This window comes from Paralichthys olivaceus, chromosome 23 (assembly GCF_024713975.1).
Source record: "Paralichthys olivaceus isolate ysfri-2021 chromosome 23, ASM2471397v2, whole genome shotgun sequence".
In the NCBI taxonomy this organism is placed as follows: Eukaryota; Metazoa; Chordata; class Actinopteri; order Pleuronectiformes; family Paralichthyidae; genus Paralichthys; species Paralichthys olivaceus.
In genome coordinates this window covers 5,207,011-5,229,449 of record NC_091115.1, presented here as the reverse complement: position 1 = coordinate 5,229,449, position 22,439 = coordinate 5,207,011, and the positions used below count along the sequence as shown (strand labels likewise).

General features: G+C 42.6%; 1 protein-coding gene across 1 annotated transcript in view; it reads left to right on the top strand.

Moving 5' to 3' along the window:
- Nucleotides 1-20,363, top strand: part of apaf1 (apoptotic peptidase activating factor 1) — a 33,967-nt gene extending 13,604 nt beyond the window's left edge. The window contains exons 22-27 of the mRNA XM_069519828.1: nucleotides 157-282; nucleotides 2,073-2,204; nucleotides 2,284-2,409; nucleotides 4,177-4,302; nucleotides 6,026-6,172; nucleotides 18,789-20,363. Coding sequence (XP_069375929.1) covers nucleotides 157-282; nucleotides 2,073-2,204; nucleotides 2,284-2,409; nucleotides 4,177-4,302; nucleotides 6,026-6,172; nucleotides 18,789-18,935 — 804 coding nt within the window. The 3' untranslated portion in view covers nucleotides 18,936-20,363. The remainder of the gene's footprint in view (nucleotides 1-156; nucleotides 283-2,072; nucleotides 2,205-2,283; nucleotides 2,410-4,176; nucleotides 4,303-6,025; nucleotides 6,173-18,788) is intronic.
- Nucleotides 20,364-22,439: the final 2,076 nt, after the last annotated feature.

Sequence of the window (22,439 nt, the reverse complement as noted above, 5' to 3'; positions counted from 1 at the left end):
GAAACTCTGGGACAGTTTTCCTCCCCGAGTATAAATCAGATATCATTCAAGACTTGTGCAGATGTTGCCGGGGTTGAACCTTATGTCACCTAAGAGTGGAGAAGCTGAGACGCAGTTTTGCTGTTTACTTGATTATTTTTTGGTTCTTTCTTGCAGGTGTTGGAAGTGCCCTCTGGGAAGCTTCTGGCCACTCTGCTGGGACATACGAAGACGGTGCTGCACTGCCAGTTCAGCCAGAACGGCCAAACCCTGATCACATCCTCCGAGGACACCACCATCAGGGTGTGCAGCTCCTCTTTTCCTCCATTTATGCTTTTTTTTGTTACTCTCTGTCTGCTCCTGTTTGTGTTTCTTCCATTCATCACTCTCTCCCTCACCCCACCATCCTTTTCTTGCCTAATTGATGCCGTGTTCTTTTACCTCCCTCCCCCAACCTGCCTCCCATTTTTCTTCCCTGCTATTGATTATTGTTCACCCTCATCCCCATTCCTCACCTTGAGTAAAACCGTCTGCTCTGCTGAATCGCTCATCCTCACAGTCATTCGGTTCTCTGTGGTTTTCTCACCTTTCCCTACCTGTTACACTCTGCCATCTTTTTTTCCCCAGCCTCTTCACCTCTCCCTTCTTCATCCCCTCTTTCATCTCATTTGCCTTCGGCTGTGTCGCTCTCGATAAATCTTTATCTTCCTCCCGCTCTCGTTTTGACCGGAACTGTCTATGTTTGTGTGTGGGTATGTGTGTGTATTTCGGCCCATTACCCTCTCTCAACCCCCACCCTTCATGCTCTGTTGCTCATTTCCCCTTTCCTCTTCCCCCTCTCATCTCCTCCTCTTCATCTTTTCTTTTCTGCCGACAGACCTGTCCACTGCAGCACTTCCTCCTCTCTCTCCGACAGAGCAGGGCCTCGCTCCGTATTCATGCTGCAGCTTCCTGCAACATCACTTTTCCCGGGTCGTCCGCTGCTTATTCAAATTTATGCTGTTTGACGTGTGCCCGCTCGGAAATGAAAGTGTGTATTTAGATGTTAATGCAGACGCAGAGTGAATGTAAAGAGATCTAATGACACTGATGTTAGCTGGTGATGGATTATAACCTTTGGACACATGACAGAGTCTATTCAGAGAAGGAAAAGTGGCGACATAGCATACGGGCATGATAAAATGATCTGGATGATGCTGTCTGTCCTGACCTCATTGAGCTCAGCTGAACTCTGATCTCGACTCATTCACCTGCTTGTACACAGGCATAAAACTAGCAGTATGTACACCAATGTGAGGTTGCATTGGCATAAATTCTGCACCTAAGACACCCAAAAAAAATGTATAGAATAGAACATGAAATACTGTGATCTGCTGTTCCACAAGCAGTTTCTTCTGCACTCAGAAGCGCACTGATATATTACTTCCCTGTATGTGTGAGGCCGCACTGCAGCATCTATAGCTCCCTCCCTGTCAGATGATTGGTGGATGCTACGTGGCTACAACACATTGCTGTTTGAAAGCAGTTTTTTCTTTACTTCTTTCTTTGCCACTACTTTTATGTCCTTTTCTATCAGCGTGGCTATTTGTAGGTACTTTAAGGAAAAGTCTGGATCCAGGTTTCTTTACAACTTTTTTTCTAACTCACCATTTCTCAGTTGTAGAGATTTAAGAAACACACACCAGTCCGAAATTAATTTTACCTGAATCTCCACTAAAACAAAGAAGCGAGTGTGAACGTACCACCACTGACAAAATGAACACCATCAGGAGAACATTGACAGATTGATCTAGAATGACAACAGTTTTTTTAAATTTAACCAAACTGCACCTAATTACACACACACACCAAGATCAGATCCCTAAATGTGGCCGATCTTATTTTTCATCAAGGTCCGTGAAATATTCGCTGGGAAAAACTAAACGTTTTCAGGTTAGCCCATGTCCCATCCACCGACACAGAGGAAACGGGGGTTTTCACTCATACTGCAGCCTGCCACCGGGCAAGGATCAAGATGCTTCAATGTCATTTTTGGGGGGGGGGGGTGAAGTGAAGAGCATCAGTGTCTAATATCTCTCTTCTACCCCCTGTAGGTGTGGAGGTGGCAGTCTGGCGAGGGTAGAGTACTCCAGGGTCACAGAGAGCAGGTCAGGTGCTTCTCTCGGCTCAACAGCTCAGAGGCCGACACAAGACTGCTATCCTGGTCCTACGACGGTACTGTCAAGGTGACGCTCAGACGCACACGCACACACACACACACACACAAAATAAAACAAATATTGAATCATCTCTGTCTTTCTCGAGGTGTGGGACATAGAAAGTGGAGAGAAGCTGCAGGACATCAACGCTCATCAGGGAGCCATTCTGTCCTGTCATGTCTCTCCAGACGGTTGCTTGTTCGCCACCACCTCTGCTGACAAGACTGCTAAGGTTCAACACACTCACACACATTAATACTAATTTTTACGGGATGAGACATATCTGCTTGTGCTGCCAGTAATGAGGCGACCTATTACACGTCAACGCCTTCCCGCCAGCCTCTTTCCAAACTTGTTACCTACAGCACATAGACGCGTTGCCGCGGGTGATGTCTGAGGCTAAAGGTTTCACCAGCAGGGTGGTGAGGGACCTTAGAGACTAAAGTGTGCAGCAGCGACAGTGTCAGGTCTGGTAAATAAGCTGCTGGTCAGCCGGTCCTTCAACACCCACGTTCAGTGATTATTTAGTCTGACTAAATGGCAGAGCCTGTGGACCTGCTGAACCACCAGCCTGGCAGATGGGCTGACAAGCAAACTGACCCACTTCGCTGTCTGGATGTAGTTTTTGCCAGGATGCTGTTCACCAACACTGCTGTGCTTGACTTTAGCCTGACTTTGACCGACTCTGTAGACTGGATATTGCCTTTTTCCCCAAACTTCTCTTAAATAATTGCTTTTCCTACTCATCGTCCACAGAATACTGAACCATGCTGAACTGCACAAGCTGAACTGCATTACGACTGTGCGCTATTTGAAACTGTCTTATTTTCACTGTCGGGGGTTCAGTGTTAGATTCGCGTCTCTCCTCGCTCATATTCAGACACGGATGACAACTTGTGTTTCTCAGTGTCCAGCATGAACGAAACAATGCAAAGCTGCGAGCAGTTCATCTCGAGCCACTGCCACTGAGTTTCACACGGGAATTTGGGTTTGCTCTTCCTGTAGATTGCAGCCACTAGGTTGCCGTCCAACCTGGCCTCTGTCTGTCAATGGTAGTGAGAGAGAATGTGTGTTTTATGGATTTGGCAAAGATGATAATTGAGCTTCGTGTTTGTTTGTGTGAGTGTGTGTGTGTGTGTGTGTGTGTGTGTGTGTGTGTGTGTGTGGCTGGTTAGCAGCCAGCTACAAAGTCCATGCTTTACAGACTGAGGGGCTTTGGTAGCTCAAAACAAACAAGCCCCGGATCTCTGTCTATCTCGAGGTCCAACCAGAGCGCTCAGCCTTGAGTGTCTTTGTTGAACACCACAAAAAGAGAGACAGTGTGCACTTCTGCTTATCCCTCTTCTTCTGTCTCTTTCTCTCCGTTTTTTTTTCTTTCTTTTTCTCCTGACCTTCATATGAATGGGACTTTGTGTACAGACATAGTTAGCTGGCTGCCAAATGAAGGGTCTAATTATGAGCTGTGTTATTTTCTGTGCAGAACAGGATGCAACCGGGTCAGGATGAAAAACAGTGACAGCAGACTAGGATGGAAAGAGAAAAGAAGGCAGGAATAGAAGATACAAAAAGGAAAAGGGGAGAGTGGGAGAGTGCTCATTAACAGTTGCATTGTTCTTATGCAGTGCTATAACAACATTAACTCTGTATTTGGCACAATTATATGTCCTGTTATTTCCCTGTAAACACTTCTATGTTGGTTTTTCTAATTATACTTCATCTACAGTGCAATATCACTCTCTTTCCCAGAGAAATTCATCCAGTTTAAATGGCCTGTGTTACAGAAAGTACCTAGTCTTATTCTAAATGGGTTACGATAGGATCGTGTTGCTCCCTTCAGTTCTAGTGTAGTGTAAAAATGAGGTAAATCCATCCAGTGCATGCAGACTTTTGCACTAACCAAGTCTGAATATGAACATTTCTGTGTTTTTTAATAATTTGAAAAACTAAAATACTGATTTCAGTTTTTCACTTTTTTTGATGCATTATTTTTTGCTCTTAGCTCTGGCGCTGTGAGTCCTGGCAGTGCCTCCACACGCTAAGCGGTCACCAAGACTGTGTCCGAAGCTGCAGATTCTCCTGGGACAGCCAGTGCCTCGCGACTGGGGACGACAACGGAGAGATTCGGGTGTGTGTTCAGAATGGCAGAATGTGTGTCTATTCTGCCATTTACTTCACCGTTTTTATCTCTTGCTATCCTTCCCTTAATGCAAACAAAAAGATGACGTGTAGAGAGAGGGAAGAAGAATGTTAAAGAGGAAACTGAGGTTGCAAAGAGAAAAGTGGAGGGACTGATGAAGGTGATTTGAGAGAAAAGATAGCGGCTGCAGGAAAGACCTCCTACCTCAAGATACTCACATCAATATGTTCACACTAATAAATGGCATTATGCACTAGTAGGAGAAGTAGTGCAACAAACAAAAACACAATTACAGATGTCAACTTCTATCCCAGAGATTGCCCCATCATCGTTACTGCTGCAGTGTTCAGAGATGAAAAGGTGGCTTCAGGGCTTCCTCTCAGGGTGGGGCGCGGGCGCTGGAGGAGGGGGTGGTTGTCCAAGAAAGTTGAGATGAAGAGAATCAGGCAGAGGAGGAGATGTCCGACAGTGGGAGGCGAAGGAGAGGACTCAGGCTGCCAAATTGGATTTCAGAGGTTTCGGAATTGGCACCGTTCATCTGCAAACACGCGTGCACACACAAATACAAAAGTCCAAATCCAAAGTAAATTAAAAGTTACACTGTGTTCGAAGATGTTAAGCTACGGTAAACCTTTCGTAGACTATGTCAGTCAACAAGGGGTTAATGCCCTTGAGTGGTCTCCAGGCTGAACCTGCTCCATTATCCAGAGAGGTCCCAATCCCTCAGATCCAATTACATAAACCGCACTGAAATCTCACCCCTGTTTCTATGGTAACAAATCTGAGTCATTCAGCACAAAAGCATGCCAAGAGTTAAATATAGCCGTACATGTGATGTGTCATTGTCAAAGGAGCATGGCATCTGAACACTTGCATAACAGCTGCAATATACATGATGTTCTGCACCAGGGATCACAAACCATCATTTCATTATGTGTATATATATATATATATATATATATATGTGGTGCTTTATGGGTAATTTCTCATTTAGGCTAACACAAGGTTCATTCTCGACTCTTATGGTGTCTTTCTGGAGCTTTCAGCCACATCGTATGAAGTTCATGAACATGCTCAGTTGCCATGGAGATGGTTTAGTAATCATCACGTGACCTAAGGATGACATGTTGGTCATATCTGATGCAAGAGTTTTTGTGAAGACTGTGAAGGCCAAACTCTAATGACAGTCTGGCCCACAGAGGATAACGCCGAGCAACATAACTGCAGTTGGACATAACGAGAAAGTTTGAATGCTTCTTGTTTTTTCAACATGTTTCCTTTTAGCTGTTCGCTTAATGTAAAGCGTGATTCTCAAGCATCGGACGGCTCGTCGCTTGCCAGCACCATTACCTCTTTGAAAAACTGTTCGTCACCAAAGCGCAGTGAATCCTGGGATAGGTTAGGCCAGAAGAGATCCACCAGTTGGACGCATTAAAAGAAGCACGCCGCCGCTGAACGTGTCTACAGTGTCCTCTCACACATGACCACTTGTATCACATGATAACTGAACCATCTCTCTGGCAACTGAGCAAAATCCATCCGCTGTTACATGTGGCTGAAAATCAAGTTAGTTGATAGAACAGTAAGGAATACATTTTTATAAAACCTTAATTATTCTGAAAAATCTTTAAATACCAACACAGCTGGCATCTTTGTCATTTGTTAGTGGAATTTTCTTTATGGGTGGTTTATAATGTTTTGCTTTTCACAGCTGTGGAGCGTCAAAGAAGGCTCCTTGCTGAAGATTTGTTCGCGGGACGGTAAAGACGGCATGGACTCTCTCCACGGCGGCTGGGTGACTTGCCTGCACTTCTCCCCAGACAACTCTCTCCTGGTCTCGACTGGTGGCTACATCAAGGTACGATAACACAGGAATCATATGGTTAAGTGCCACGATGTGTTCACTATGAGGAGTCAAAGAGAACTAGAGTGCAGTCACGATGCAGAAACATGTCAATTATGATCTTGAGAAATGGGAGGAATCTGAGCTGAATGTCAAGTGTCACAGGATAAGATGTGAATACTTCAGGCAGTGTGAGTAGAGCCTGATATGGATTTGCGAGGGCCGATGCCAATAACGATGTTGGTGCATGTTTGTGTGAGGGGGAGAATCAAGGTTGAGTGATTTGATTGAGAGGTTTTCAATTTGGCACAGTATCAACAACACAAACATGTCCCAACATGCACCAGTGATATATTGCCAAGAGGACTAAACTGCACGGGTTCAGGTTTATATAAAAACGCTCAATACCTTGGAGGATGATATCAATGCCTCTTTGTGACGAGTCTAGAATAGCGTGTGTGTGTGTGTGTGTGTGTGTGTGTGTGTGTGTGTTTGTGTGTGTTTGTGCACACCTCTTATTGCTTTTACAGGAGATGGGGTCACAGAGCGGACAGTCTCAGCTGGGCTCTGATTGGCTATTTGCTGTGCAATGATGTAATCCTCAAGAGAGAGCAGCTCTGATCGATGAGACTTTATATCTCAGATTACTCCTGATACCGTGTGTGGGGCTGTGCTGTGTGTGTGTGTGTGTCTTTGTTTATACCTGTGTGTGGGTCGACAAAGCTGTTATTCTTGAAGTCAGTGATGCTGCACACTGGCCTGCTCTGATTGAGGCACTCATCCGACACTCGTCAGCTTTGTCTTCTGTTACATTACCACGACAGTCATAATTATTCTGTTAATCAGCTTCTAGATCACTCCATTCCTCCATTATGCAGACTCTTCTTCTCCTCTTCAGTAGAGCATGTGGACTTCAGTGCGTGGATGTGGGAAGCAGTGAGGGATTATTATGCCTGTCTTAAAGGATGAACCCCCGAGTCGGGAGCTTTGATTGATTAATTGTACTTTGTGTCGGCTGGGCAGCTATGAGAGGCCACGCTGCCCGTCACAGTAATCACCATGACAGAGTGTGTACCTCTCGTATAGCCAGCTGAGTGAGGCAGCACGATGATAATCTAGATGTCTATCTGTTTTAATAATCGTTGCCGGGCGTGTCTCCTCGCTCGCCTATTTTACAATTAGCAAATGTCTTGACAAGCCATCTTGGTAACTGCACTTAGACTCGGAACTTTGAATGGACTTGTTAGTACTCCCCTGTTTCTGAGCTGCAGATTTATAGATAAAAAAGGGAGTGGTATTTTTTACTTAAAACTTGGAACAAGAATACCAGCATCAGTCTTGGAAACAGGCTTGGCAATCATCTGAACATCCCCATAAGGGTCTTTGGTGTTTTGTTTATCGTCAGCTGGTGAAAGGGAGAGACTTCGTTATGGAGGATCAGTGGGATTGTGTGAAATGTGTCTTTGAATCATAGTTGTGGGCTGATTGATACTGAAGTTTGGCTTGGATACAATACAGCCACAGAAAGCTCTGAAAGTTAAAAACTTTTTTGTTTGTCATACTTAGAAACTAGAGGTTAGAAATCAATGGTTACCACATGATACTTAGATAATGGGTCAGGTTTAAAATAAAGATAAAACATAAATATAGTATCTCTATGATATAGCATACTTTATATGTTTTATTGAATGATGCTCATGTTGTGTCCATAGTCATGTTGCAGTGGCAAACTAAACTAAAAACTAAAGTTTTAGAACACCTTTGTTTTTGCCTCCAGAAAAGTAACTTGTAATCCTGATCCCACCGTCATTATGTCTTCATCCAGCTACATATCTGTCTTTCTCTCTTCATCCCTGAACAAAACAATAAAGATTTAATTTGTAATGAATGATCTGTACAAAAAGAGCATATGTTGCAGTTGGATAAAGAAAAAAACAGTCAAAATTTGGTGCGGTACATTCTGCTTGATTTCTCAGAGAATTATTCATGGATCTTGATGGAAATAAAATCAGGCATGTTTATGGGACTGATATTTATGAGGGAGGGGTTAAATTTACATTACTTAGTGTCTCAAAGAACAAATAAAAAATTGGAGACAAGGTGAAAAGGGGCTTTGCATTCATCAGCTGGACAGAGGCTCGGGTCCAAACCGATGCTAATATTGCTCTGTGTCTGCTGGATGTGAAAGGCATCTGTTTGTCGTAACAACTTTATAAGATGGCGTGTCAGTGTTTTCTAAATGTGTTCAGTATTATTTTGGAGATGAGAAATAAAGGGATTCAAGCTCAACTTTATTAGACAGCATAAATAAACAGTAATCCAAAGCTCTAAGCTCCAGTAAATTATTGTGCACATACAAAAGAATTTGAAGGCAGTCACAAATCCGTTTTCATGGACCGCTTGTAAATACTGGTGAGATAAGAATATTATGGATTATGTGTTACCATAAACACAGCCCCTCGAAGCATTGTTTGTTTAATTACTATGAGGATAATTTCATTTATCATAATATAGATCAGTTAAAAAATCTACAGCAGATCCTTTACTCCTTTATATTAGTGTTGCAGTGTTCTGGAAGAGAATAACTCAGAAAATAAAGAAAAATAAGCAGAGAAGACATGTTTTTCTTATCATGATAGGATTCGTTGGAGGGTTTTCAGTTCTGAACATCAGAAGCCCTTGTGCACAATGACTCAGTGTGTTGCTGTTGCCGTTAAATGGGATGATGTTGTCATTGGTCGGATAAGAGCAGGAGAAGTGACAGCGGGCGATGTCTCCCGTGGTTATCACTGAGTCAATCAGTTAAAATGATGAAACACGAGGCTCGTAGCGAATCATTTGTCTCTTTCTACTCGGGTCATTGGCTCTACGTATAGAACCATGCTTTTCTGGTTTGTTCCAGTATTTCTTTTTACTCATTTCTGTCAGTACTTCTGCCTTTATCGGCTCTCAAGCTACTTCCTGCTCTGCCTCTCTTCTCTCTGTGTTTCACTCCCTCTGCCTGCATGGTCGGCTGAATGGTGTGCATGTAATTAAAAGCAGCAGGCTGTTGTGTGGGGTGTGTGCTTGCCCAGTCCCCTGTTGTGCATAGTTACCTGTGTAGAGTGTTTAATTAAACATTTCTCATGCTCCTCGTCACCAGCGTTTCACTTTACATAATAAAAACACAACATCCGTGCTTGTGTTGGTGCATTAGGTAGGCGTAGATGCTTGTGAACGGATAAATGTGTGTTTTTTATGTACGTGCGTCAGAAGGTGATGAAGCAGTCCCTCCGACACCGATTCCCATCAGTCCTTTGTCCTTCTGCTCCACATTCGGCTAGGAAATACCTGTCTCTCACCTGTCCTCGACGTGCACGCACGCAAACAAGGACACACACAGGCAAGGACACACAAACAGTAGATGCTGATGAGTCGATCCGTCACAGAGGGATCCAAGAGGGAGGCGGCAGGTGTGAAAAGGCTCATCCTAACTGCAAGAACACACACACACACACACACACACACACACACACACACACACACACACACACACACACACACACACACACACACACACACACACATACACACACAGGCCCAGCAGCCCAGAATAATTCACACCAAACTGTAACAAAGACACAAAAGCACTGAAAAAAAAAAAATCACTCTCTACAAATACTGACCATGGACTGCTTAGCTGCTGTCAGACAGACACTGAATTATTTCAGGAGGTTCTTATCACGCTGATGTTTGTCCAAATGTGCATTTTTTCATGGAGTTTAGTGTGAATTAGTTATTTGATGCATCGCTACTGTGCAGACAACATAACCGCGTTTATATCCGGGATATTTTTCCTAAATTTCTGGATAGTGGAGACACTTTGCACATCTTTATATACATGGCTATGATAATGACACATCTTTCTAATGTTATGAACAGTTTCCCAGATTCTAACGTGTCTTTAATTAATCTTAATCGATATCTCTTGGGTCTACTTCACTAAGCCAGCTGTCTGAGGTGCTATCTCATCAGCAGCGATGTCTGATCTGTTCAGATCTGTTAATCCCCCTGTTTCAATAGGGTCTGACTCACTGATACGTCCATCATTCTGCTGTACACCTTGTGGGTAAATCTTTACGAGGGAAAATAATAAGACTCTTCTTCATACAGGCCGCTGATTTGTTTATTTAAGTCTGAGCAAGGCATCGTTGCCTCAGTCGCGAACAGGCTTTTAAAGAGCTGCATCCATCTTGTGTTGTTAAACACATGGATACTTTTGGTTTCAGAAATTATTATGAGCTGTGCTGTTTACTTGAGCTGCTGGAAAAATATTTGATATCACTGTAGTGAACCTCCCAAGGGTCATATGCTGGTAATAAAATATATATTCACTGTTGTGGAAATTTGTGCCAACTGATTTTCCACATCAGTACTTCATCATGTGACATCCAGGGGGAGCCTCGTACTTCATTTCAAAGCATAAAACTACAAACATTGTGTCAAATGTGTCGGTGGCTGTACTTTATTTATGCCAGTCAGTCGGGACTGGTGCGACCCAACAGGCTACAAGCTGATGAACTCCTCAGCAGTGGAGTGCACAGAGAGTCCCAGTTCATAATGCATAAGTCACCCTAGATATACCTGCAGATCTCTGAGGATGTTCTGCTGTGAAATAAAATATAAAAAAGGAGGCGAGCACACATAGATTATTTAAGTTTCTAGTTTTTCCATCTAATTCTACATCAGAACGTTCCCTGTATATATTGCAATATATGTCAATGACTAACTAAAATGATTAAATCAAATAAATAAAAGAATAAATCTAGAATTGCAGTAAGTACAGTGGATATCGCTGCTAAGGTCTGACAGTCCATTTGAATTAAATCAATATCTTTGCGTTATTATATTTTATGTTTTTCCAAAATCATGCTGACAAATAAACAAACCGGTACAGATATGTGTATTCATAGGACTGTTATTGCCAGCAACTGTTGATCAGTGTAAAGGCCGGATCACAACAGTATTTTAAACATATGTAAATATTAGTGTGGCGTGTGAGATGTCATGGGTGTAGAAAACATTTGCATTAGCTTACATGTTTGTGCACATACACACGTGCGTCCTCAAGACACAAAAAACAATCAAAACGTTGCTCCACAGAACCACTGAAGGCCCAGAAACCCGACAGGATACAAAAAAGATAGATACAATTTCTTTTCTTTTGTCTCCGGGACACTCGTGCGCGGTCAAGCACACGTACACACACTAACTTTAACACCCCCCCACGTTTGCACACTCACACTTCCGAATAGTGTATCCCCAGATGGATGGGAGTGTTTTAGATGACACTTCTCCCCTGCCACCACTGTTGTCAGACATCACTTATCAGCCGAGCCTGTGATGGAAGAGAAAGAGAAACAATTTCACCTTATCTCACCTTCCTACCCCCCCCCTGCGCTTTCACTCCCTATTTCTCTGCCTCTGTGTTCCCACCAGACCTCCACCTTCAGTCTTCTCCTTCATTGTTATCTCTCGTTTTCACACCGTGCTTTTGTTTTTCTCCCACTCTCTGCTGTCACTTTCTTCATCTGTCCATTTTGGTGACCTCACACTTGAAGTCTACCTCCCTCGCTGGAAGTTTAACTTTTTCAGTTTTCACACTCAAATCCCTTTTCAGCGTGATGCTGTGTTTTTTTAAAGGTGCTTGCTTTTTATACCTCCGCGTCTTGAGGGAATTTCCTTAAATTACGTATGAACATTCACCTGGACTTAAAGATGAGCTGATTCGATGTTGGAGGTCAAAGGTCAAGGTCATACAGATATATTTGAAACACCCATCATGCGGAAAATATTCTTTGGAGGACGTCAAAGTTCAACGTCACTGTGAACACACAAAAAACCCTTTTTTGCCTTTTGAACGCATTTTCTGAAAAAGACCTCGGGCGAATCTTTACAAATGTTCACTAATACTGACAAATGAACTGATCAGATTTTAGTGGTCAAAGGTCACGGTGACTTCAAATCAAATCTGGAAAAAAAAAAGCTAGTAGACTGAAACTGATGGAGGCTTTCAACAGCAGGGCAGTTATTCTAGTTTCCAGTGTATCTGACTAAAGCTCTTTCAGATCAGTTGAGCTTGCTTTCACCCAATAGGTGTTAAGTAAACCTCCCTCCTGCCTTCTCAGCCTGAGCCATCATCGTTTAGCGTATCCTAATGAGGCCTCGTGGGGCAATGAACTATTACCGTCAATCATCACGCCAAGCCAGAGTCAAAACGAAGCTGGGGGGAAGGAGGGCAGGGATGAGCGTGATGAAATGAAGGAGAGAAGGTTGATCTGACCTTCCCTCAGGAGATGTTTGATGGACGGCCAATCTGTCAAAGATCAAGAAGCGGAAGAGCGGTGAGCGACTGAAGGCAAAGGATGGAGTGGAGAGAAAAATCAGTCACCTCTCTGAGGGATTGATTGGGTTATCAAGCTGCCAAGATTTTTGTATAATGACATTGGCTAAGCCGTGAGTAAATGTGTCTCCATTTCCTTTAATGGCAGAGCAGATGTTAGGGCTTTTTTATCAAGGATGAACATCAGTCAGTCCCAGTAGTGGAGTTATGTTGCCTGTAGGTGCGACTGCCTCAGGTCTGTTTTTCATTTCTGAAATCAAAAATATACATTTTTGCAAATGCAGTTTCTAATGGTTGAAAATAACACAGCAGGTTATTTGTAAAAATAAAGATTGTATTTTAGATACCAGGAGGTTTGTTTAGTGTCTGAGCAGAGAAACTCCTGAAACACCTCGTCAGCAATCAAGTAGTTAGTAATTTGACCTAAATCTCTTTCAGGACGAAAAATGTAATTCAAGTTTCATTTTTTCGGATATTATTGCGACCGCACAGACTAACTTCATCCTCGGCTTGTGCTTTCATCCCTGTACCGCCCTCCCACTTCCTTCAAAGTTGTAAACAACATTACGACAACTGCTGTCTTCTGAGAGGACATGTATGTATACGACCCGGTGGAACGCAGCCACGGCGTTGGTTCAGGCATCACTTGCACTTTTGATTTTATTCAGCACTTTTCTTGTCTTCATGCCGTTTCAGATGTAAGCACCCCGCAGTGCTGTTGCAGCGTAGCAGCAGACCTACCTCTAAAAATAACTACACACACTCACAAGATGCAAAACAGCCTCTCAAAGTGCATCCAATTTTTTTCATAGCCTGTTGTTCTATTTTTCCACCATCTCCTTTTCCCGTTCCAGAGGTTAGTAAAGATGATTCACACCTTATTGCTCATGTGGTCAAATTGCAACCGGAGTAGATGTAGTTTCCATATGTCCTTGACTTCCTGCTTCGGCATCTGCATTTCTCTCCCTCACACACAAGAGACAAAGCGAGAGTGAAGAACTTTGTGAAAGTTGAGCTCGGAACGAACTTGGCCTGGATTCCGTGCTCTTGTTGTCAGGCTCGGGGTATAAACACAGGCCTGTGAAATATTTATCTGTCTCTGGGAGGCAGTTGTTTCCCCTGCGCTGCTCATTAAGCCGGGGTTAATTGTGTCTCTCACTAAAGAAGAGAGGCCTTTGTGTGTGTGTGTGTGTGTGTGTGTCTGTGTGTGTATGTGTCTCTCTGTGTGTCTGTGTGTGTGTTTGTGTTGAGCACCAATCACACAGAGATGAGATGATGTAGAGTGGAGATGGTAGAACAGTGATGGAGGAGAGGATGGAGGGAGATGTTGATGGCGTTTTCTTTGTAAAATGTATGGCTACACACACACACACACACACACACACACACACACACACACACACACACACACACACAGATAAATATGTTTTCGACATAAAAACTAGATTTACAAATCTGAAGGTCGAATGCACCTAATGAACTTTGAGTCTGATCAAAGACTACATACCTTACCTACTAAACTTCAGTTTGGACTAAACTAAACACAGCCCGTCCGTGTCAGTGAAATCATGTAGATTTCCCATGAGGCTTCAAACGAGTATTTAACCTAACAATCTTGATGTAGGAAGGAGAAACTATAAACTGAAGGGAGGAAAAAACGCCACTTGTCAGTAAAATATTAAATAAATACATTTCCCACATTTTTATGAGGACAACTTTTATCTTTTACGTTTTTTATACCACCTATAAAGTTATAACACGTTTGTCTTTCTGTGGTTGTAAGGACTGTGTTCTGAGAGCAAATGAAATGAAAGCACCAGTGGTTTGTTCATCTTTTGATCTCCATCTATCCGATCCATCAATCCAGATTTCATATTGAGCTCTTACTCTGTACTTCAGCCTCCTCTTTCTCTCCATCATTTTCTTCTTTTTCTCAAACATCATCCTTTTACTCTTATGTTTCTGTGTCATTTCTTCTTACTCCCCAGCTCCTCTTTTTTTTTTCTTCTTTTTTTTTACCAGCTAATATTTTCTCTCTGACTTTCCTATTTGTTCTCTCTCTGTTTTGGATTCTCTGACAAATCTTACATCTACCACTTTCATGCACACTGTAAGGATTGACAGAAAAGAGAGGGGTGTGTATGAGTGAAAGAAAAACAGAAAGAGGAAAAATGTGCTTGAAAGAAGAAAGGGAAAAAAGGAAAGAGGGTGTGGGGGGGGGAAAGTGTGGTGGATTGTGTGAGCATCAATATTTCAGTGGACGGAACCTTGGATGAATAATTCAAACTCAGTGTCACACTGTTTCCCACCCAGCAGGACTTTTGGCCTGGTCACACCCCCCCCCCCACACACACACACACACACACACACACACACACACACACACACACACACACACACACACACACACACACACACAATCAATCATTTTCTGAAGCGAAGGTGGCCTTACAAAATCGCCTAAATCTCCTCCAGCTGGTCTCCCCTCTCTCTGTAATCCCCCTCCCCTCCCGCCTGCTGGTCGTCGCTTGAGTCTTTAGGATTTTTTACAGAGCGTAGAAATCGCACCTATTCCCCCTGGACTCTGTATGTCAGCTATTTATGTAAGAGGGAAGATTAATTACTTCCCTCCACCCTTTTTTGAAAGATGCAACCGTGCGCTCACTCACACACACACACGCATCTCCCATCATCTCCCCGGCCTTTACAAGAAGACACACACACACACACACGGGCAGGTATCTCCGTTATGTAAGCGCTGCTTTCCATCAGGTGGTCTAAATAAGCAGACCTATTTAGCGTCACCAGAGCTAACGCTGAGGGACTGTCGGAGGAGATTTGGTGCCCCTCTGCTGTTCGCTGGATAGAATTGGGGTCACACACGCAGCCACCCCGTGGTTTTGACCCCTGTGTTTGGGAGTTTGACGCTGAGAGGGAGCTTATCTGAGCGTGCAGAGTGTTGTGGCTTTACAGATAAGGGTTCAGTCGCCTTTGTTGTTCTGTGCCATCACGTTTGTGGTCTCTATTTACCCTGTGACATAATTCTTACAATACAACGAGTAAACATGACGCAGAGACGAGATGCAGAACCAGTAGCGAGTCCACGACAGGATCAGGTGCATGTTATCAGTGACAGAAATGACTGAGGGTTTTTAAAGACGAGCTGTGTGACCTGGTCCGGAAATGACCATGAAATGAAAAATTGAAAAAACGTCTAAAACGTAAAATAACAAACAAACAAACGCTGATGAAAACACGACCTCCTTCACAGAGGTAATCAGTTAAATAGCATATGAACTCTGATCCTTGATCCTTGACAGATTAATTAGTGAAGGAAAACCAGTAGCTGTTGTACGGAATCTTCAAAATACTTTTTACTAATTTGCTGTATGAGTTCTACCTTTGTAATCTACACTCTAAACATCAGCGTCAGTGTCATTCTAATGCTAATTCATTCACGTTTTCTCTCCGTATACATTTCCTCTTGGCCCCACTGTGTCTGTTCCTTACATTAGTATTCATGTAATGTGCAGCTCACGTTGTAGCAGCCTCATTTTCCAACCATTCTTCAAGTTAATTTCAGCAGCCTCAGCACAGACTGAAGCCAGGATGCTGCGCTGGATGTTTGGAAATAAAAAAATGAAAAAACAGAGATGGTCACACACACACGGTAAACACACCCGGGGGGTATTGTCCTCTCGCCAGCAGCGCACACTGTACAGTAATTTAGCGTCTACGTGCTCCACTGGCTCTCTCATAAATCAATGGTCCTGTAGTGATGCTGTTGATATCAGCACATCAGCCATCTGCTCCGAGGACATGGGCTCTGTGTCACATACATAGCACTGCTGTGTATTCCCATATGAGACACAAGCCCTTATGGAGCCGGTCTCGCTGTTGTTATGATGAATGTGTTTTCTTTTTTCACCATTTATAGTTTCTCTCATCTTCATTTGTTTCTGTGTTCATATGATCTCTCTTTTCACTCTCTCTCTCTCTCCTCCTCTTCTTCGTCTTAAATCAAAGAAATTTGACTTCTCCTTCGCTGCCCCGTCCTCTCCCTCTCGAGCAGATGCATTAATATGCATTCCACTCAGTCTGCTCTCGCCACCGTCCTCTGGTGTAAATGATTCAACGCAGTGGTTTTCTGGACGTTTTCTTTCTTCTTCTTCTTTGTGGTTGCAGTCTCACTCGGAGGCTAGCGTAATTTTCACACTTTCTGTCCGTCGGTTGACTCTTCCCTCAAACATTTACTCTGCACCAGCTATTGTCTCCACACATCACATCTCCCTGTTAATCCTTTTGTCTGTCAGCAGATTCTGTCTTGTTGTTTCTCGACTTCCTCTCATCTGTGGTTTTTTCAATTCTTATTTTCTGTATTTCTGCATTTATGTGTGTGTGTGTGTGTGTGTGTGTGTGTGTGTGTGTGTGTGTGTGTACGCGGAGGCATCTAAGTATTATTTCTTTGTTTGAGCTGTCAGAGCTTTGGCAGCCAGCAGCCAGATTTCCTTCCATTCAGATGCAATTACAGTTTGGAGTCTCACTCCCTCGTCTCATATCTGCACAGTGTGTATCCTCGTTTCATCCCTCCACCTGTCTATTGATCCCTCCTTCATCACGTCTGTGTTTCTTCATGCAGCCACACATCTGCTTCTCTCTCTTTATCCCTGGATAAAACAAAACAACTTACCATTCATTCCCTGGACACTGGAGACTAATGCCGATCCATCTTATGAGCCTATGTTTGTTTTGCAATAATTAATCAGAGCAAGAGGAGGAAACAATGATATGGTAAATACATTTATATGCATGTATTCATGTATATATTTTTGTGTGCAGAGACAAAATACGAGCTGGGTGAACGGTGGCTCCAGCCCTTTATTATGCAGATGTTTTGCATCTGCTTCTTATCATGTGTGAATTAAAGTCCAGTAATATTCAGGACCGGCAAACACTGGTTTATGTTTATTTTATGTTCAGTCTCTATATGTCTGTATTTACAGACGTCAGAAACACAAAATTAATTCGTGTTGAAATGTCACGTTTGCTCTCTGGTCAGATTCGGCCTCGGCGCAGCAGAGATTTAAACAGCGTTGCAGATTCATCATGGTGCTGCACCACAAACAGAACCAACCTAATAAGACATTATGTAAAGCAGCTTTTTACATTAGTTAGAGTCACTTGAATGTTTCCTGGTAGTGAGTCGAGTTTTTCTAGCAGCACGTGGTGTAAAGTATTTTCCTCTGTGATTCCTGCGTGATTCCAGGTGAGAAAGACACATGTATGAGGAGAGAATTGATTTCTCTGTACACAGTGAATTATTAATCACAGGTTATCAGGCCTCTGACTCCGACAGTTACTTACCAGCTATTGTTGGAACAGAAGATTAAAACAGGTTTATTGTCGGATCTGAGCTGTGTCACGATGTCAAAGTTGCCCCTGATAGCTGACAGTGTGTGAATGGTGCATGAAGCACTGTGCACACACACACACACACACACACAAAAACAAACATGCTTTATAACAAAAACATACACCTCTAAAACTTCCGCCTATTAATTTGACTCATGTCGACTTTCATTTTTTATGATTTTATATTATCAAAGTTGAAAGTGTGCCCCCCCCCCCCCCCCCCTCCTGCCAGGTTATAAATGATTGACTTGATGTGTCTCTGATGAGTCATCTCAGTGAGCTGCAGCTTCAATGGAAAATTTCGACTTTAAACTGAGATTAAACAGAATCACTCAGGAAAACTGCTCTGGGTGTGGTGAGGGGGGGGGTGTATGTGTGTGTGTGTGTGTGTGTGTGTGTGTGTGTGTGTGTGTTTGTGTGTGTGTGAGCCTGTGGCTGTGTGAGAGTTTGAGTCTGATAATATTATTATTAAATCCATCATGTTTTTCTTAGCAACCAATTTGTCTCAGGGTCTGACTGAGATCAAACACTACTTGACTCCTGCCGTTTTTCACCCGTCACAGAGGAAACACTGAAGTCAGCATGAAATTCCCGCTCACTCGCTCGTTACATCGGGTCGTCTGGATCGCACATTGTGACGTCATTAGAAGTTGTCACAGGTTTTTTTTAAAAACTTTTTAATGTCACCATCATTTTTGGAGAATGTTTCAGTGTCTCTTCTTTTCACTGTTTGCCTGCGACAAACTTATACACAGTGTTGACCTCAGTCTGCCCAGACGCTCTGCAGCAGTTTAATGTCAGTGAAGAGCTTTAAAACTCTCTCCTTCTTGTTTCCAGTGGTGGGATGTGGAGCGAGGCGAGGCCCTGCAGACCTTCTATCCAGCTGGAAGCGCTTTGAAGAGGATCCACGTGTCGTCCGACTTCTCCACCTTCGTCACCATCGACGGCATTGGCATCCTCTACATCCTCCAGAGGGTTGTGTGATGACGACAACACTGACGACAAGAGACACACAAAGAAGAGACACAAACCAACCAAACAGAACATGTGGAAAAACGTCACTGTTTGCTCTATTTACTGCACACAAACACAGGGAGTTTACCACTTCATCATTGTACGATGGGAGGTTGTGGAGAAGCGTTGTCTATCTTTTCTTTATATACAGTCAATGTTGTGTAGATGCACCATGAAAGGTTTGACGATTCCTGCTCCAGCCTTTCTGATGTAACACATGAACAAAGGAGAACACACAAAGTTAAAGTTTCGGTGCCTAAAACAGACAAATCTCGTCTACAGTGAAGAAAAGGTGCTTAAAAAAACGCAACATGTTTACTTCCACCAACACCAGCGATCCTGTAAACCACGTCTTAAGATGTCTGCATCATCCATAGCGAATGAAGAGATAACTATCAACAGGGCAAAGATAAATTCAAATGTGAATAAATGTTAATCCATATCGCACTAGTGCTGAACGTTATTGCATGTGATGAGTGGTTTTCTGCTCCGCTGTTGTGCATTTCTTCCCGAGTCGTGCCGACCCACGCGAGGTGGTGAAGTGCATTTGACTCGTCGGTGCTGTTGTTCTGACTCTTAATATTTTTATATCTGTGTGTGAGGGTATGTTTCTGCATCGTTAGTAAAAAAAAAATCATCTGAGCCTGCAGCCTGAATGAGAATATACTGCAGCTACGACAGGATGTGTACGTTTCATTTCCAGGATAGAACGTCTGCTGCTTTTTGATGAGCATTAAAATTTGATTAGCGTGGTTAAGTTTTAATGAGCGCTCATTTAAACTCCAATCCTAAATCTTTTGAAAGGCCTTCGAGTGTGTTTGTATATCCGAATTTGTACTTTAATCGAAGGTAAATGTTTTCTATGGAAGAATCTCGCAGGCTGATTTATAATTTATCAACAAATTTCTACTCGCTAAAGTTAAAAAGCAGTTTTTGTGCTTTGTTAGTGTTTTTTTTCTTGTACCAGTTATTTTTATCTGCACGTTTTCTGAGCCTCTTCTTGTTCCGAGCACTTTGGACGCAGGAGTTACAATCTTTCTCTGAGCTTTTATAAATTGTGGCTTTGTTCAGACAATTGAAAATAAAATTCTTACCATGTCTTTTCCCTTTCCTCTGCTGCAATCTATTAATATCAGAGGACAAGGACAATACATGGACAACGTAAGGATGCGTTTCAACGTCTACAACAATGCTGTTGTCATTTTCACATCGTGCTCTTCCTCGCTGGTGCTTTTAAAGTCACTGTAAATTCAATCAGCAGATTTCCTCCCCGTGTGGAGGTCTCTGTCAAACGTAATTGTTGAAATATCGATGTCTGCTCAGGATGTATTGATGCTGTGATACGTTGTGGTGCAATGTGAGTGTAATTTACAACAAATTAAATTACATACACCATGATGATGATGTTGTTGTTGTTGTGTGTCTGTGTTGATCTGGTTACCTCCCCGACTCTGAGTGATTTCATTTCATGATGCTGTCTGTGTGGAACGATACGTGAGTCCTGCACTCACAGACATCCTCTTCCTCCTCCTCTTCCTCCTCCTTTTTCTCCTCATCTTCCTCTTCCTCCTCTTCCTCCTCCTGCTCCTCCTCTTCCAGTGTTCCAGCTGCTACTCTACGATTTTTTTCTCCAATCTCCAGACTGAGTGAATGTCCATGTCATCCATCTTGTCTCGCTTCACCTCCAGTTTTCACTCCAGATGTCACCCAGTGACTGAGAACATGTATCCACACCTGGAATCAAGTGAGTGCTGTCAAGACAAATGAATGGCACAGCATTCAGTAGCCTGTTGAACAGAATAAAATAAGGTTTTCTTAAAGTTCATGTATAGAAGAAACATGTAATTGAGCTATCCTGTACTGTGCAGTACTTTAAAAAGAAGATTGGCTATAATATCAACACAGTTCAGTGACTTTTTAATAAAACTCGCTGCCTTTCATCTTCATAATTTGTTCCATTGTTTGAACCACTGAGCTATTTTCAGACAAGGAACTTGTCCAGGAAAAACAAATATCTCTGCTTTGTTTTAGTTTAGTTCTGTCATCTCAATCTAACCCTTTAGAGACGAGCCAACGCTGTGAATTCTGGGAAGCAGACAGAAATAAATCACAACATCTGGATCGATCAAGCTCATAGGACTGTTTCAACATCTGCCATTCAGCTGTATACTTTTTTTTATACATTTGATATTTGTATATACTCTTTTTTATGAGATGTAACTAGTTATACACCATGACAGGTTTCCCCTCTTCTATTCAGATCCACTGGATTATTTGAAAAATGTATTGCCACTGTTTATTGCATGAAAAGTTGACATTTTGGAAAGAATGGAATCTGTTGATGTCAATCCTCAGAAAAGAGAAGCAAATACTTCAGCTGTGTTGTAACCTCTTTATATACAGTCTATGGTTGTAACTGATTGTTATGAATCGTACCTGTCGAATAAGGAAATTCGTTTAATGAAAAATTAAGTTAAACTCAGCTCAATAAACAGCAATTGTGAATTATTTATATTGATAAGAATGTTTTTTAAAAATTGAATTAGTTGTGTTACCTCTCCCAGCCACACGGCGACACTGTTGCAAAAAAAAAAAAAAAAATACGGTGAGGATGACCTCAGCGCCTCTTCCGGTTGAGCTCTCATGGCGGCGAACACGAAACAAACAAGAACCCTGAAAACAAACGTGAATGAAAACTGTGACAGCAACGATGAGAACAGTGAAAATAAAAACCCCGGCCACAGTGAAGAAGACGGTTTGAGACACGGGGACTGTCAAAGAAGCTAGCTGGCTAAGCTAACCCCCGAACAATCAGCGCACCTGCTACCGCCCCTCCCCCCCTCCCCCCCCCCAGGTTTGTTGTTGAAGGTAAGTGAAGTACTTTTACTTTACACTCGTGTAGTGCTGCAGCCAACTACTGTGTTCGATGACATATTAATACATGAAGGGTTCGTGTGAATCAGTAAATAGTTGTGTCAGAGCTTCCGGGTCTCATCTCACAAACTGTTCAAAGTTTGTTTGCGTTGACACTAAACAGCTGAAGAGAAAATCCTCTCATATCAGAGATCCACAGTCAAATGTTTGGCTCTTAAAGTCATCGGGAGATGGTCAAAAAAAAGTTGCTGATTAATTTTGTGATCTAATTCATCGGAATGATAAAGTTGTGCACAGCTCTGTGAAGATGTGCTTTGCAGAGAACTCTTGATTTTGTTATTTAATCCAGTCAGACACGCCCTAGTGCAGCTTGTGCTCAGCTGACTGTTCCATTGTATGTGTTTTTATTTATATATATATATTTATATATATATATATATATATATACACGCTGATGTTTATTCAGCTGAGCTCCAAGTGATGAATAGTTATTATCGTAGTCACATTCGACTTAAATAGCAAAACCATCGAGTGCCCAGGAGCTGAAACGACGTTGAGATGGAAGCAACATATAAAACACTTCCCTCTCGAAACGAGACA